Below are 17,399 nucleotides of genomic sequence, written 5' to 3'. Positions count from 1 at the left end.
ATTTAATTTAATCAGGGAACATTTTGAAGAGACCACACTTTCCGATGATGTTTTCTGAAAGATCAGCTTTGGATGTTGAAGTTAAAAATAAAGGTGTTTTTGTTAACATCCAAAGAGAGTTATTTAACTGAACTCTTTTGAGTTCCTGAGAACAAAAGAAAATCTTCAAGGCCTCATTTCTGAAAGGCCGTATTTTTTTCTGTGAAGCCAGACAACACTACTAAACTTATTTTATAAGTATTAAGGTCTGCTGCTAACACTTAAAAGTCTCTGCATGGGTTCAACATGGCACAAACCTAGCTGCACTGTGAAGACTGAGAAAGTGATCATTTTCTAACAAACTATGAATGTGTAGCCACACAAGTGAGGTACGATCTGGAAGAATGGAATTAATATTTAACAAGTTTGTCAATCTAATATGTAATGCAGAACACCAGCACCTTCAAATGCTCAAGTAATCCCACGTCAAGAAGTCAGATTCCTCATGGATCTCAAGTTTGCTAGTAAGAATTCAAATTCATTAATTTTTCTTTACACGACCATGATACGTTGCCAATCTGTGAAACACTTAAATCTTCAGACTGTTTTCCTGTCTTTTTATTTTCCTTCTCAGTTCTACAGTTAAGTAAAGAATAAGCTGAGCACAGGAACAGCAGAATATGAATTGTGTAACAAAGCGCTACTAAGCAAAGGTTTTCACATTTTCCCTTTGCAGAAGGTGTTCACTGAGCAGGATAACTTATAGAAATCAGTTTTAAATCACATTCAGAATTATTTACAGAAATGATGACTAACAGAAACTACAGTGGCTCCTAACAGACTTGGTGTCACAGACTGGTATGGAGAGCTAGGGGGCTGCTATTTCTTCATCTCCAGGATTGCACTTCCTGGTCCTCTGTGTTTGGCACTGCATATGTTGCAGAACTGGACAGAAGATACCTGGAAATTAAAAAGAAGACAAGTGTCTCAGACAAATATAATCAATTCATCATGAGAAGATGAGTGAAAATTGCTACTGTTCATCCCAGTGTTACTATTCACATTCAGGCTGCTGCCTATCGACGAAGTCATGGATAGGTTTAGGAATGTGACAATGCTGAATAGAATAAAGCAGGTTGTTCCGGAGTCAAAGGGCAGAATTAAGGAAATTCAAACGGGTCATATTCCCTGCACTATTCAAAGTTGCATCATATATTGAAAATTTAGACTGAAAAAGGTTATAAAACACTTTTCAAACAGCAGCAATTTCTTTCTACACTGGATACATTTTGCTTGCAGCAGTCTGAAATATCCTTTCCCTAGTCATATACTATTACAAAGTACCATCAAAAATAATAACTGCAATCACAAAATAATCCCTGATAGAACCATGCCCTTCCCCAAAGATGAGATAAAGAAATTGTCTTCTTGTCTTTGGCAGAAGTGACAGAGATTAAGATTGGCTCCTTACTGTGTTAGATACTGGGAGACATTCTTTGTGAAACATGTGTCTGCAGTGGAACACCACCACGTTGAAGGACTTGGATGCATCTGGGAAAGAGAAAGGTAAATCCGTTACAAAAGGACAATGGAACAAAGGATTTGGGGGCTACAGTCATAGCCCTGTTTGATTACACACACACAAACATCAAGTCACACCTTTATCACATTAATTTTACAAGTTATTCTGTCTTATTTATAGAAATGACACAGGATGATGCTGTCAGGTAGTGTGTCCTAGTGGTGAAGTTACATAATGATTTTATTCTGATTTTTATTCATTATGATTTTATTAAATGATGTACACATTTTCAACTGAATTTTTCAGGTTAATATGTGCCACATGTTAAGGGCAAAGGATAATCTACCCCCAAATAATTCAGCCATTTTGAAGAAACATGAACAAAAACCACTCTTGCATTAGTGAAGGGAGAACCAAAATACTGAGTATTACTAGAGTCTGTGCTCTCAGGACATAAGGTTTAAATGTGGCAATAAGCTGTGTAAGTGCTTCTTGATTCATGAATATTTAGCCCAATTAGAAACCTCCATACAGTATTCATATACTCAAAGAACTTTCACCTCACTTATCAGATACACCCATCTCTCAGGGCACTTGCATGTCCAACTCTGTCAGGTTTTCTAGCACCAGGTGTCTGTTCTGGTCTGTATGTTGGTGCATGCAATCACAGTACAACTGTATGTATTATCTTTTCCCTTTTTTTAAGCAAAAGATGGTAGAAACAAGATTAAATAACTGGAAAAGATTTTATTCAGCTACACAAACAAAGAATAGTTGCATCCAGATAGTTTGTCTTACATTTTCTTGTTTGAGGATGCTGGGACAGACACTCGCCTGGTCAAACTACTATTTCTTAAGATGCCTAGCACCTATATTGACATTCCTGAAATTAGTTCCTTTGCAGAATGTACACCTTCAAAAATGAGATACTGAATTTCTAGTTTCAAGACTAACTTCTGAAGTGTTTTGAAGTGTTGTAAGAAGTATACCACATACAAGTTTATAGTCTGCAAGTTCAGTCTAAACCACAGGACAAATTTAAACAAAATTTGATGGGATCTGTTTTGTTCCACGATTCTGATAATCTCTGAGAATATGCCTGTTGACTGATTAAAGCTGTTCTACAATTTCAAAGCAGGAAGTAAAAAAAATCACACATGAGTAAAGAAGAAGAAAGTAAGTTGAAAGGTTCAGATTGGTCTCCATTCCCAAATTAGAATTCATAAGCAAGCTTTGCACAGGAGACCAAAATTTATACAGTGATTATCAAGGGAGAGTATTACACATTTCTCTGAATAGCAGCAAACTGTACTTCCTTTAAGAACAAAAAATAGCCTCTTTTTCTTCCAGAAAAGCATCCTACCTGCAGGAAGTATTGGAGACAGACATGATTCACAGATATTTTCCTCTGGAAAAAGAAAAAAAAAAAGGAAATAATTCTCTAACATTTTGTTAACAACCTCCCTGTTTATTTTATTTTTTAATAAAACAGGTATTTACACATTGCAATCACAGAAATTGATCTCGATCTTAGAGTATTTACTTAAGATACTCATCACAGATTCTCTGATTTTTGTGCAGGAAGAAGCAGGAGCTGTATCAATATCAGAGCAGTAGAGGCATAAGGCAAGCTCAAATAAAAAAGGCAGCATAACACGGGTTCCTGACTTCTCTGCTGTATTTTTCCAGCAGAAGCTCTGATCTTCTGTCTTTCCATCACTCCTGGTATAAACACACATCTTGGAACTGCTCATGCACAGCAGCAGAGCCGCACAAAATATTTTCAACCATTTTTAAAAACTACCTTGTTGCAGGATGTTATTACCTGAACTACCTGTTCTGGCACTGAAAAGCATTTCCCACCTTTACAGACAAACATGCAACATATTGCCAGCAATGCAGAGATTGAACAAACAAAAAGCTACACGACGGATCTCGTCTCTACAAATAAGATTTACACTCTACAAAAAAGAAGTAATACTCAGGTTTTCTAGCAGCTTTCAAAATGAACTGTTACATGGCTTAGGTCTATAGCAACAGAAGAGACTTCAAGTCACCACGTTTCTGCTGTACCCACCATCTACCAGAACGCCCTTCATCTGAGTTCGATGCATTTTCTTCAGCAAAGAAAGAGAGTCAGCAACAAGAATCTTCTTGCAACCTTCCCGCAGCAAGATCTGTTTTGCAAAGAGCACAAAGTACAGCAGTTGTTAAATGGGTGGGCATAACCATCATCCCAGCAAGCCACCGCTGGGTTTCTGCTGCTACAGAGAGAACAACAAATGGTTTAAGCCTTTCCAAGATATCAGACCTTCAAACAGCAAGGCAAAAAAAGGATAGGAGGGAAGGAATCTCTACTGAAATGGAAAAAAAAACTATTAAAAAAAAATGAAAGACCTCAGAAAAATCAAATCCTTTGCAAATACATTATTGTCATAAATAAAGATCATCTTCCCATAAGCTTCTCCTAACAGAATACAACGGAGGTCTTTCTTTACACTGTCCCTAACAATTGGATTCTAAACCACTTCAAAACTTCCTCCATTCATATCTTCCCTGTCTATGTCAGGAAATAGATATGGTCATCCTAAAACCTTCAAAACCCAACAATTTAAAATTTACTTTGTTCATGCATTTCCTGCTCAGATGCCATTCAGCAAGCCACACTTAAAAGCCCATGCAACTAATCAAAGGTTAGACCTTGTTCATCCTTAGCAAACACTCTTAAGAGTGCTTTTTTAACTGTAGTATTTTATGTCAGATTCTTATTGTCTGCCAGTGTTGTGACACACAAAAAGAGAGAGATCTCTGGCATCAAAACTGTATACAGTACTATTTCCCAATGCTTAGTGAAGAAGGTTCATGACAATATGACAAACCCAAACAAAGGGTTGTCAGTTTTCTTGCTCCCACCCCACATTCAACCAATGCTTGGAAATTTGCTTTCCAAGACCAGAATTCTTCTGAAAAGTCTTCTGAGAGAGAGAGATTCATAATCAGTTTTAAGCTCAACAAACAAACAAACCAAGGGAAGTGTTACAAGAAGGCCATGCCTACTTGTTTCTTGAGATTATTTGCACTGCAGGAGATAATGAGCATTAAACCAGACCAGGATGCTGCCAATGCAAGTCTCTAAAAAGAAGTATAACAATAGGTTTTACAGCCAGGTGAACACTATCCAAAACCTCATCTTCGTAAATACCACTGTGAACTAAACAGGACATGCTGCCAGAGTCATTATGCAATTAAGACTGTGTATCTGAAATACATAAATAAAAAAAATAAATTAACATTAAACATTTTAAACTGGGCATGCCAGTGGGTAAATGGTATTCTCCAGCACTGGAGACAGCAAGTTACAAAACACTTCCGAGCTCAAGAAGCTGAATGCAAACCAAACACTTAGAGAATTAATCAATGTTATGTGTGATAATCTCAGCAGCTATCTGAATATACCTATAACTTCCTGAAGGGAGGTTGTAGTGAGCTGGGGGTCGGCCTCTGCTCTCGTGTCATCAGTGATAGGACCAGAGGGAATGGCTTCAAGCTACGGCAGGGGAGATTCAGGCTGGACATGAGGAAGTATTACTTGTCAGAAAGGGTGGTCAGGCACTGGAATGGACTGCCCAGGGAGGTGGTGGAATCACCGAGCCTGGGGGTGTTCAAGGAAAGGCTGGATGTTGAGTTGAGGGACATGGTTTAGTGGGAGCTGTTGGGAATAGGTGAACGGTTGGACTGGATGATCTTGAAGGTCTTTTCCAACCTTGGTGATTCTATGATTCTATGATATGCTCTTCCCCTTCCAACTTTGCCCAAGGGCAACACAGAAAGGCAAATTTTATGTTAAGTAAAGGAAAACATCACTAGATTAAGAAAGAAATACTTAGAAATTTTTTACAGCAGCAACTGGATAAGACCATCTTTCAGGATGAGTGCTCTGACCAATGTGGAATATTCTCAAGCAGCAAACTCTGGCAAAGATAGGTAACTAACTCAAAATGGACACGGTCTTCTTTGGCTATCTACTGGAGTTTTTGCTAACTGCACTTAGCACAAGCAGATAAAAAATTGTATGTTTAAGTAAAAGGAACAAAGAAAACATTGCAGATGGTGGAATAGAGATACAATGATTTACAACTTTCTACTTAAAATACAGAGTGGCAATAGGAAAACTTCAGTTACAAAAAAAGATTGAAACAAAAAGTACCAAAACATCAATTATGTCTCATGAAAACCTCAACACTACTTGATCCTTTAAAAATAACACAGAGGAAACAGAAACATGTTACAAGGCATATGCAGCACCTTCTCTGTGACAGTTAAACTCCACTAAGATTTTGCACACAATATTCAATGACTGATTGTCAGACTTTACTTTTATTACAAGTGGAATACAAGGTGCAGCCACCATAATGTAGAAGGAACTTGGAATGAAGGAGGTGAAAGATAAAATGTCTAGGCAATAAATCAATGCTTCTGTAGAAACACATTTGAAGAGCTCAAGGAAGAGATGGACAATATAAGAATTGTAGAAAGAGAAGTAAGAGAGGGATTTTGGAGATGAGACAGGGAGAAAGTGTGCTTGAATGAACTTCTTTGTATTGAAAGCAGGGAGAAGCATTTACCTGTGCCTGAAGATTAGACTAACCTTGCCATCAGATGTAAAACTGTAATGAAACCATTCTCTAAAGAGATGCAGTAAGAAACAAAAAGTCTTATGAAACAATTTTTTTTACCCTTTAAAAAGTGCTGTAAATGCAATCAAGACACCATGGTAAGTTTAGAGAAAGAAGTTTTAAATGGATCTGGTGCTTCACCAAATTAATGAATATGTCTGCAATTAAAATATTTATTGCCAAAAAAAAAAAAAAAAAAGAGACAGAAGAACTGGACTTCATTCTTTGACTACAGTAGAAAAGGTGCAGCTGCATAGTTAAAATCACAAGCAATGGAAACTGTTATTCATGTAGGTCGCTCCAAAAGTAATGCCTCCTGTTTATTTCCACGGAAACTACAACAAATACAATGAGCACAGTAACACTATTTGATACATTCTCAGCTACAAAACACTATTTTTCAACATAGCCACTACCATTAGCTATGCATTTTTTGCCAGTGATGAACAAGAACCTGAGTACTGCACTACTGAAAATCTGCACCAGTGGAGGTGGCCTCACCTGTTTCACAGCTGCTAATGATGGTGTAATTGCTAGGAAAATGTTGCCACACAGTCCATCTTTCAACAGACTGAACAGATGGAAGTCAGAAGGTGCCAAATCCAGACTATATGGTGGCCAGCCAAGACTGGCAATGTGCTCCATGGTCTTCCAAGTGGGATGGGGTCTGCTCTTACCATGCTGCAAGAGAAAGGCTGTCTTCTTCTCTGGCCTGACCCTATAAGCTTGAGCCTTCAGCTCAGTCAGTGCCTTGATTTAGTGGTCAGAGCTGATGGTCTGTCTGAGTTCCTGAAAAGTCCATAGTGATCACCCCTTCCCTATCCCTACAGACAGTGCATGTAACTTTACCTGCTGAGAGCTGCCTCTTGAACTTTTTCTTTGATGGAGATCCCCGTGTCACCACTCCATGGACTGCTGTTTTGATTCTGGCTAATAGTGGTGGCATCATGTCTGCACACCATGTGATCCAGAAAATTGTCACCTTAAGTCTTATTCAATACATTCTGATAAACCTGTATATGGTGTTCTTTCTGTTCCTGTGCGAGCATTTGTTGGATTCACCTGTGCAAACTTTGCAGTATCCCAATGTTGTCACCATTGTTTCTGATGTGCTGCAGCCAATATTCAGTTCTGTACACAGTTCCCTGGTTGTAATCTTGCTGATTCATGTGGTTTAGCTGATCAAGATGCTGTTCTTTTTGTTATGGCAGCTGTGCATGGCTGTCTGGAAAGTGGGTTGTCTTTCAAATTGCTGTGCTGTCATTCAGTGTTTTGTCTCCAAAAATATTCAGCAAGAGTTGATGAATGTCTACAGGTGCAATTTTTTTCCACACAGAGGAATTCAATTCCACACCTTTGTTTCAGATGCACTTTCATGTCAGAAAGCATTTTGTTGCTGTGCTAGAGATGGTCCCTCTGCTGCCATCTGTAGCATGGCAACAAAATGTAATGGAAAATTCGTGGGAGGGTTCAACCTCTACTACCACACCAACATCTGCTTCCAGTGCTGTGGGACAGGGCCATAAAAAGACATTACTTTTGGAGCATTCTTCGTAATTAATAAAGTCCTGATCTGCATATACTTAACATTACCTTTAAAGGAAAACACTGCAGTATGCAGTTAATTTGAAGGTTATACTCAAAGCACGAGGAATACATTCGGGCCAGCACCCAACAAAGCCCAGGTTTCTCCAGGACAATTACCCCAAAATCTCCAAAATGCATCATTACCCCAGTGAAAGGTATGTTACGTTTAGTTACAGAATCACAGAGTGGCCAGCGTTGGAAGGGACCTCAAGGATCTTGAATCTCCAATCCCCTGCCACATGCAGGGCCAACAACCTCCACATTTAATACCAGCCCAGGCTGCCCAGGGCCCCATCCAACCTGGCCTTGAACACCTCCAGGAACACATCCACAGCCTCTCTGGGCAGCTGTTCCAGCACCTCACCACTCTCACAGTAAAGAACTTCGCCCTGACATCCAACCTAAATCTTCCTTCCCTGAACTTAAAACTATTTCCCCTTGCCCTGCTGTTATCTACCCTTTCGAAGAGTTGAAAAAGAGTCACTACAACCAAGTGGTGAGTGTCTCACTATGCAAGCTGCCACCCATCCCTAGTGCCTCCTAGATGTCTGAACAGCTGCATATCTACATCCAGGAGGAAACCCTAACAGCTCCTCCAGATGCTTTCAACCAGCATTCATTCATCATTCCCACTGGTGTCTGCTGGTTCACAGCAGAATGCTTTGAATGGGAGAATTATGGATGGACAGCCTCCATCAGAGGTACTGCAGGTTCAGTCAAAGTCTAAACCAATAACTCATCATCTGAGTAAAATGGCTAACCCACAAAACCTAGAGATACTGAACCTAACCAAACTGCTTTTAAATTCTAAGACCATTGAGTGTATGTGGGGAGAACAATGTAAGAATACCCAAATCTTTTGAAATCTTTTACTGAAAACTGTCAAAAAGAGGTTGAAAAATCAGGCGTGTTCTGAAATAAGGGAGGTGTTTAAATCTCCAACTACACAAGCATTTCTTGTATTTCACTTAGGCAGACTCTTATAAATTCAGAAAATGTAACAGACATAACTAACACAGAAGTAAACAAATAAGGGACATTTAAGATCAGCCTTCTCTGTGAGAAATAAGTGTGACGCAACAACTATAGAAGACATGGGCTGTAATTATACAATTTGTTTTAAGAAATGTCTATTTATTTTAAGAAATGCTACCAGATTCCTTAGTTAAGACCACTGAGTTATCAGTTACCAGAGACTTAAACACAAAAGATTTCATATTTCTTTTCAATTTAATTCCCAGGGAACTGAATATTGAAGGCAAATACAAAGTTCAAATACACATTACAGAGAAAATAATGAGTTTCGGTCCAGAGATGATGTATTAAAAAAGCCCCAAGAAACTAATTAGCATCAGTTTCATTAGAAAAAAAATATATATACATTGCACAGAGATCGTGGTAAATGTTAATTTTGGTATGTTTTTCAAACAAAAGCAATACTGGCCTCACACTGTTTGCTGAGATACTTAAAAATTTGTACTGCAAAAGCACTAATGGGAACAGAAGACCCATATGAGTCTCAGAAGAGACCTGTATCAGAAACATCTGCAGTGTGTAAAATAAATTACCTAAGAATGACAGTATTTTCTGATGCAAAACAGATCTGTTTGTATCCACTTAACTTAAGGGACTCAAAACAGGCAAGCTCCATGCCTACTTAAGCAAGTAGCACATTATTTGCATTTTTAGAATGGTCTTCAAACAACCACAGCCTTTGGCTGCCAGGGTATGAAGCTGGTATCCAAAAAGCCTAAATGGGTGACAGCAGCCATTGACCTGTTCTCAGTCCTGCCACCCTGAAATGTGAAGAAGAACAACATGCATCAGATGGAAAAATCTGTGTTAGGAAGATCTTATGATAGGAGTTTATACATTACTGACTGAAGACAGGCTGGACATCGTAGGAGAAAACATTCTCACACAGCCAAACATTTCACTATTGCTGAAGAGTACTGGCACTTCCCCAGGTTCAGAACTGATTTTTTTCTTGTTCTTCCAGTGAAGAAGATGTTCTTGCAGAGGAGCTCCTGTTAAATACGGTTTGTCTCCAGAAGATTATCAAAAAAGATTCTATTACAACTGAATCCTAGCTTTCAGCAAAAAAACATACTTGTAATTTGAAGAATTTAAAAGGACTGTTGGATGAAACAAAGGTCATATAGCTGGCAGGTGCTCTTATCTATGTAAACACAACATCAGTTTGCAAAGTCACACTGACAACTTCTCAGTTATACAGAGATAGCTGTGTTTTGATTCCATGTTTTTGAAAGCACTTCTAAATGTAAGCAGTAGAGTTGAAAACCATGAAGCTTTTCTCAGGATATCAATAGAACTTAGGCCAATTTGGTTAGCCTGCCATGGATTTGAATGATAACTAGTTACAGTGAAAATGTTGACTGGAGAAAGGAGATTTATTTGCTGTTAAATAGAAGATGTGCTAGGAACATGTCAGTTTAATAAACTGCAGGTTCCTCTTTAAGACTGTAAGCTTATCTTCAGGACTTTATAAATTCAAATGAAGTAGCTCGTGGTCTATTTCATCTATAAATTCATGGCACTGAAGAATTAGATTTCAGGAGATAGATATAAAAAAAAGTTTTAGATTACACTTACTTGATAAATATTGTTAAAATGCAAACAATTGTAACTTTATCTTTACAGCCCATGTCATCGTAACTTTGTCTATGAATGTTACTGCATATAAACACTGAAATTGCTATGATGGTTATGGTTTTAATACATTAACTTTGATAATGACAAACAGAACAGAACAGAAAATGTTTCTCAGGAAGGGAAGAAAAACCAAAAAAGGCAATAACCACTTGGAGTTCGAATCCCAATTCAGAAAAGCACTCACATGAGTGCTTACATCTTGCACTGTTTAGGTAAATTCTGAAGTCTGTACTCAGCCATGCAAAACTCATCATGCAAAACTGCATTTCCAGAAATGGGAAAATAAAAAAAAACAAAAACAGATAATTCTTATAAGAATAATAAGGCAGCTGAACAGATTCCCAGCTGTAAAGCACAGCTGTAAAACCATGCAGAAATAAATTAGTAATACTCATTTGAATGGATTGTCCATGAAGAGATAAGTCTCACATTATCTGCACTTCTATAGAATACCTAATATCTCTTTTAGTGTCATTTTTGTTTGGTTGGCAGCAAATGTACTAATCCCTTCTGATTTACCGAATTATTCACTTTAAAGCTGTGGTGAGCTTAGGGTAGCACATACAGTGGTTGCAGCATTCATGTAAGAGATGGCAATAAGTTGAAATGAAGTAATCAATCTACAACATGCCAGCTTTGATAAAAACTTACATTATTCAGGGAAGATGTCAGATTAGAGAGATGTTAAAACAAATTTTGTTACATTAATAGACTTATTTGCTGGATTCACTAACACACTGTAAGCTACATATAGCATGCTTTGGCAGCCATTCAATTTAATTCACTTGATTTTGTTGGGATGTTAAGAATGTTGTTTCAAAGAGAAAAAGTCTAAGCAGACCAGCTTTTAGACATACATAAAATCACATCTCGTGGAAAGTTTACCACAAAGGAAATTTAGGAATATAGTAGGAAATGTGCACTTGTGTAAGTACTAAAATAATCTTACCAAGGCTTGCAAATGAGGTCACAGCCAAATAATATAAAGGCCCAGGTGCAATACCTTTTGGGGGAGCTGATGTTATAAAAAGATCAGCATGGTTTTCTTATTTGGCAGTGACTTGCAAGTGAAGTGAAAGTGAAAGTTGAAGTGAAGTGAAGCAATGGGTTATAAGTTCACGTATGCTCAACCTTTGTGGATCTAGAAATAAGATTTCCTTTTTTGTCTTTGAAAATGAGAATAGTAAGGCTTGTGCACATACGGAGCTGGTGATCTGAAGGGATGAAATCACACAAAGTCCTAACCAAAGAAATCTGGATTGCTGTACAAGTTTGAAGTGTCTGGTACATTATGTGATACAAATCAGGAAGTTTTTACCAAAATGAAAGGAGTTGTCCCAGGCCAGAATAGAGAACACAGATTTCAAACCACAAAGCTACACAACGTGAAGAAAAGGTGTGACCAGGCATTATACAGACAGAGACTAGCTTTGAAGAGGCTAATGACACAGTAGTCGTGATGAAGCTAGGACAGAACTGCCCTCAGCTAGGAACATCTACTTGAAGTCCTAGCTGTTTCCTGAAGTATGTGCTGAACGCAGAAACAGTTCTGTTAACAAAACTGACGGTGCCAAATTAAAGCTACTTAGGTGAGTGTGCACCCAAGAGCTGCGATCACATCTCTGACACCACCTGTTTATAATGGTGCACTTTACATTGCCTGTACCACTTCAGGAGCAGCCTTATTTTAAGCTATAGCTCATAATTCTCAAAAAAAAAAACAACCAGTCCCTTAAGTAGGCCTCTTAATTTTTTTTTTTTTGCTATGTTGTCTTGCTATAGTGCCACAAATCCAAGCACAAGTTCCATTAAGCTTCCTAATTCCTACTTCTCCTCAGAGATATAAATTTTAGCCCTTGAGCTACCCAGACCTACTTCAAAATGAATTAACTTAAAATCCATGAAGCATTTCAATTATAAGCACATAAAAAAAATTTAGATACTGGTCCAGAAGTAAGTAGTGCAAAGTAATTTTGTTAAAAGCCGTCTGAAGAGAAAATGATTCTTCCGTTCACAAAATGTGACCAAGTGATTTTGTCAGCTTTATCTGAATCCCCTAACACACGCTGCATGTATGCAAACAGCACTTTATCACTCTTTGTGCAGAGGTACTCAGTGTTCCATTTTGATTTCAACAGAATGCAGGAACAGTGGGATCAGCAGTTCAAGCAGCAGGGAACTGACAGCAACAAGATCAACATGCAACTGCTTAAAAGATGCACGCAATTTTACTAGCATTATTTTGGAAAGATAGTAATATCTAATGAAGTCTATAAAAATCTGCAAGTAATGCTACAACCTGCAGTACATGCAAACATGCACCTGTCTGTTGGGGGTAACTCTTTCAACAAAACAGAGGTATACAGGAACAAGATACTTATTCTCTCAGAAATCCTGAAAGTCACGATCTAAAATACCCAAATCATCCAAGTCTTTCAAAAATTCTACTTACTCACCAGGCTTATGACAGTATGGGAGAGATTTAGAAGAGGCAGAAGCTATCTAGAGAAAAAAAGTATTCATCTGGACAAATTTCTACCCTTTCTGTCAAGGTTTCATCCCGAGTCCCTGCGATAACGATATCCTAACAAGATGAACAAACCTAGGTGACAAGCATTTCTTGTGCTGCTCACTGGTGAAATGGTCTTTGATGTCTTTCTGAAAATCTTCAGAGGAAGAGCACAACATTTACCTGCAAGTTGTAGTCCTGGAGAATTTTCACTAGCGAGTCTCTCAGATTAGGAATCTCCATGCCTTCCTTAATACGATGAATCAAAAGAATGGGGTCAACATGAGTTCCAATATTGTTCAACAAACCAGTAATAAAAGCTGTGAAAAACAAGAAACAAGTAAATTAAGAAAAAAAATCCATCCACCTTCTTAAAGGATGCTTCAGTAGCAGACAGGCTTTGGTTGTTTCTATGACAGCTCTTTACAGAGAGAGCACTAAACCACTTTTACATAGCCTTCACATCTTTCTTGCAGCTGCATTTACTTGAAAATAGGCCTTTTGGGAAGATAAAGACACAGTTTGCCTATTTACAAATCTCCAGGGGTATCAGGAAAACTGATACCAGAGTAGCCAGAGCAAGTCATCAAAACCACAAGAGAATAACACATTTCAATTCAATAAAAAGGCACTCGTACAAGCAGAAGTAGAAAATTCACTTCATTGTTTGAATATTCTATTCTAAATTGCAGGATTAAGGATTTGTACTTGCAAACACTTAACTTCAAGGAAACACGTTTCTCAACAGTGACAAGATGGACACTAATGTCCAACTTCCTGAAATGCAACTGGCTAAATGAAACAGAAGGATGAACTTCCAATAAGACAGAGTTGACCTCAAGGGCTCAATAACATGCTTTAACTTGGTCAGCACTGAAGTTAACAGGAAGCTGGACTCAATGATCTTTGAAGGTCCCTTCCAACTGAACTATTCTGAATGTTCTTCTTCAAAGCCCAAGAATAAGGAACACCACTGGAGTTGCTCTGCATTACGGCAGATGGAATGGAGATAATTGTACATGCTTTGAGTTCCTTTTCCTCTAAAGTTGTCAGTAACTGTAGCACTGTTTTTAGTGAAGAATTACATTTAGATAGGGATTTCTGTTGGTAAGATAACTTGATAACATCATCATTCCAAATTAGTAACAGATTTTGGTTGCAGCTGCTTGTCAGAATTAGTGGACAAGTGATGAAAACACATTTATTCTGATGTTAATTCTATGAGACCTTCAATCCTTTGGAAAAAGAGATCCCCACAGAGATTTTAGAGTCTTGATTTAAAGCACCAAAAGAGACTGCAAAACTAACAGACTTTGCAGTTAAAATAATTCTGTATTTTCCCAGTCATATGAACTCCTCTGAGTTTGCCTCCCAAACAAAACTGATGCTGTTAAGGAGCTTCTGACAGCTCGTGATTCCATCTGGACTTTAAACTTGAGTAGACGTTTATATCGTGGATAAAGAGCGAAAATGCTCACTATTACAGATCCTGCATTGATGACACAGAAACAAAACAACTGAGGGGCAGACAGGTGAAGACTCTCCATTTTCAAAATTTCAAAAGGGAAGCAGCTGTAGTAAACATCAGGGTTTATTCTGAGGGTGCCTAAAAATAAAGCTTCATACAGTGCCAAATTAAAAGTACCACTCTGTCCTTACTTTGTCGTTAAGGACATAACTGCACAGAGCTTTGTCAAGTGTTAAATCTCTATGTACTCATCCTGTAGCATGCCCACATGTTGCCTTATGGGAAGCTGCTATGCTCAGCAGGAGGAGATAAGGCATGCTCTACCAACCAGAACATCTCCCTGGTGATCCAAAAATGCCGTTGCTAGCACGCATGTGGATAATTCAATCCTTTACGTGCAATAGCATTCTACAAAAACTACACAGGAAAGGCTAAGAAACTATCCTGCTTACGTGGTTTGTCAATAGAATACAAAATGAGGTCTTCCCAAAGTTCTCCATCATCTTGTTCCTTGGCAAATTCAATAGCTTTATCTACATCTTGCAGTTCTTCCATTATCATCTTCAAAGCACTGCGGCTGTTCCCCATTCTGCCTAGAAGGATAAAATAAGTAAAGAGTTTATAAAACCTAAAGCACTGAGTACTTTAATAGGCATTTAAGAAACACTTGTTGCTTTTTCCTTACGAATTTTCTAAGTGATAAATTCCCCCATATTAGAAACCTAATCTAATCAACTTGATGAAAGGAGAGCTCATTCCAGAGCTATCAGTATCACCTGAACATGTGCACAGAGGACTCTGCTGGACTGGGACCCAGATTCATTCTTACAGACATGGTAGGCCATACTCTAAACTGCAGCAACATCTGACACAAGGTGAAGGGTGTTCATGTGTACGTATGTTTGCATGCATATGAACTTTGAGATGATTTTTCTCTTGTTAAGAACCTGTATCAACACACTTAACTTGCTCTAAGCATAGTTCAGCTTACACCCATGGAAAATAAGAGGGAGGAAGCAATAGCTCTGAACTGTTTGTTAAGTAAATCCATGAGTAAATTCTACTCTGCTCTCAAATGGTCCACAAAATGTTTTTATTAAAAAAAAAGATTGGTTATATCAGTAATAAACACTTTCCATTCTGATTATAATTAATACACGAACACACATACAAATCTTACAGTAATACAACAGCTCCCATTCAGAGGTGGGGAAGTTAATTCATGTTTGAATAGTTTAAAATTATTTTTTTAATAAGAAAAAACCAGCACTAGCAAACCTTCTGCCTAAGCAAAAAGTGACACTAAGCTCCTGAGATGTGCTTGGAGTGAAACCTGTTTTATTTCTTCCCTGTCCTCAAACAGAGAGAATTACTCTTCTCTTGGAGGTTCTCTCAAAATCATATCATATGCATAATCAATCCCTTTATTTTCCAAATCATGTTATTTGGTCTTACTGATATACCAACTTTGTCTTTGGGAAGTGTGCCAAAAGACAGTAAACAATACATCACACATTTTTGCAGCATAAACTTCACGACAGGATTAAAAGTGTGTTGTAATTTATCACAGTGAGAGTTACTTACTCAGAAGATAAACTGTCTCTTCTACAAAGTTTCTCTGTTGGCAGATCTCTAGAGCCTTGAATTAAGACAAAAGAAAGAAAGAGAATACAGGGAACCACGTAACAAGATATTCTATTGATCACAAATGCTACAAGAAACTAAAGGATACCTTTCCATGAAGTTGCATTACTCATTTTGACAGGAATACAGCTTCCTTAACATGCACTGTCAGGTCCTCTGTCATTAATTAAAAGGAGAAATTCCATGGCATTTTTTGCTTTTTTCTCTAAGATTAAATAATTTTAGTAACTGGGATGTTTTTCAGCTACACACAGATTCCATAACTGCCCATGACATCAGCTCTCAGCAGTAACAGAACCTGTGCACAGTTGAAATACACCCCAGTCACTAGAATCACCAAACTGATTACCAATAAGTTCTTAGCAATGCAAATCAGGCAGGCCTGGGTGTGCCATAAATGATGCCATGTCTGTTTACAACCTAGAAGCAGAAAGCAAACTCAAGACTCACCGAATTTCCATGGCATTAACTGTTCACCAAATAAATATTTTCATACTTGGAAATCAAAACTGTATCTTCATAAGATATAGCTACAACTGATGACAGAGGTAGGAATTAACTCTTCCTTCTATTCTCAAATAGATGGGTTACCATAAAGTCCAAAGACATACACAATGAATTTCAGGGGCAGGGTAGTGATTTCACAACCAGATACTTTGGCTGCTTGAAGGGATAAATAATGAGTAATGAATATATTACAAACGGAGTTGATGATCTTTTTTCTCTCCACTTAGAGTACAAATTACCAAGCATTCAGTATTTCTGGAAGTTGCACATTCAGTGACTGCCATGCTCCCTCTAGAGGAAAAGAGGGGACAGTCATGTTTTTTTCTTCAGTTTGTTTTACACAAGCTTTGCTAAACTGCACTTGAAAGCAGTGGCTTACTTTTAGAGAAATAGAATGACTTCTTCTTGCATTGTTTATCATTTATTTACAGCAACAGTCAGTATGAGTTTGTTCAAATTGTTTTTTTCTTTCAATTTTCACACAGCACTGGAACCAGCTTAACAGAAACTGAGGACCTGGGAAGTTATGGTTCTCCCTTTTATGTCATTGGAGCAAATATACATATGGAGCAAAAAGCACTGTTATATGGTATTTATGGCAAAAAGCACAAAGGCTGCTCCAAAGGTAATGCCTTCTGTTTTTCTATGTTGGCCCTCGACATCAGAGGCAGATGTTGGTGGTACAGCAGTAGGGGTTGAACCTCCCACCAATATTCCATTATATTTTGTGGTGGTGCAACAGATGGCAGCAGAGGGGCAGTCTGACCAAATGGTGCCTGGCATGCAAGTGTGTATGAAGCAAAGGGGTGGGCTGGGCCTCTGACATGTTCCTGT

The 17,399-nt window shown here is 38.1% G+C and overlaps 1 protein-coding gene across 1 annotated transcript in view; it reads right to left on the bottom strand.

Annotated features, from left to right (window-relative positions):
- Positions 1-575: 575 nt before the first annotated feature.
- The window catches only part of VPS41 (VPS41 subunit of HOPS complex), a 104,048-nt gene continuing 87,224 nt past the window's right edge, over positions 576-17,399 (bottom strand). The window contains exons 23-29 of the mRNA XM_042888784.1: positions 15,999-16,053; positions 14,867-15,007; positions 13,130-13,266; positions 3,579-3,678; positions 2,865-2,909; positions 1,451-1,530; positions 576-939 (exon numbers count right to left, since the gene is read on the bottom strand). Coding sequence (XP_042744718.1) covers positions 859-939; positions 1,451-1,530; positions 2,865-2,909; positions 3,579-3,678; positions 13,130-13,266; positions 14,867-15,007; positions 15,999-16,053 — 639 coding nt within the window. The 3' untranslated portion in view covers positions 576-858. The remainder of the gene's footprint in view (positions 940-1,450; positions 1,531-2,864; positions 2,910-3,578; positions 3,679-13,129; positions 13,267-14,866; positions 15,008-15,998; positions 16,054-17,399) is intronic.

This window comes from Lagopus leucura, unplaced genomic scaffold (assembly GCF_019238085.1).
Source record: "Lagopus leucura isolate 7727_CA_CO unplaced genomic scaffold, USGS_WTPT01 Super-Scaffold_100157, whole genome shotgun sequence".
Taxonomy (NCBI): domain Eukaryota; kingdom Metazoa; phylum Chordata; class Aves; order Galliformes; family Phasianidae; genus Lagopus; species Lagopus leucura.
The sequence above is the reverse complement of the archived record's forward strand: the minus strand, read 5'-3'. Positions and strand labels throughout refer to the sequence as shown.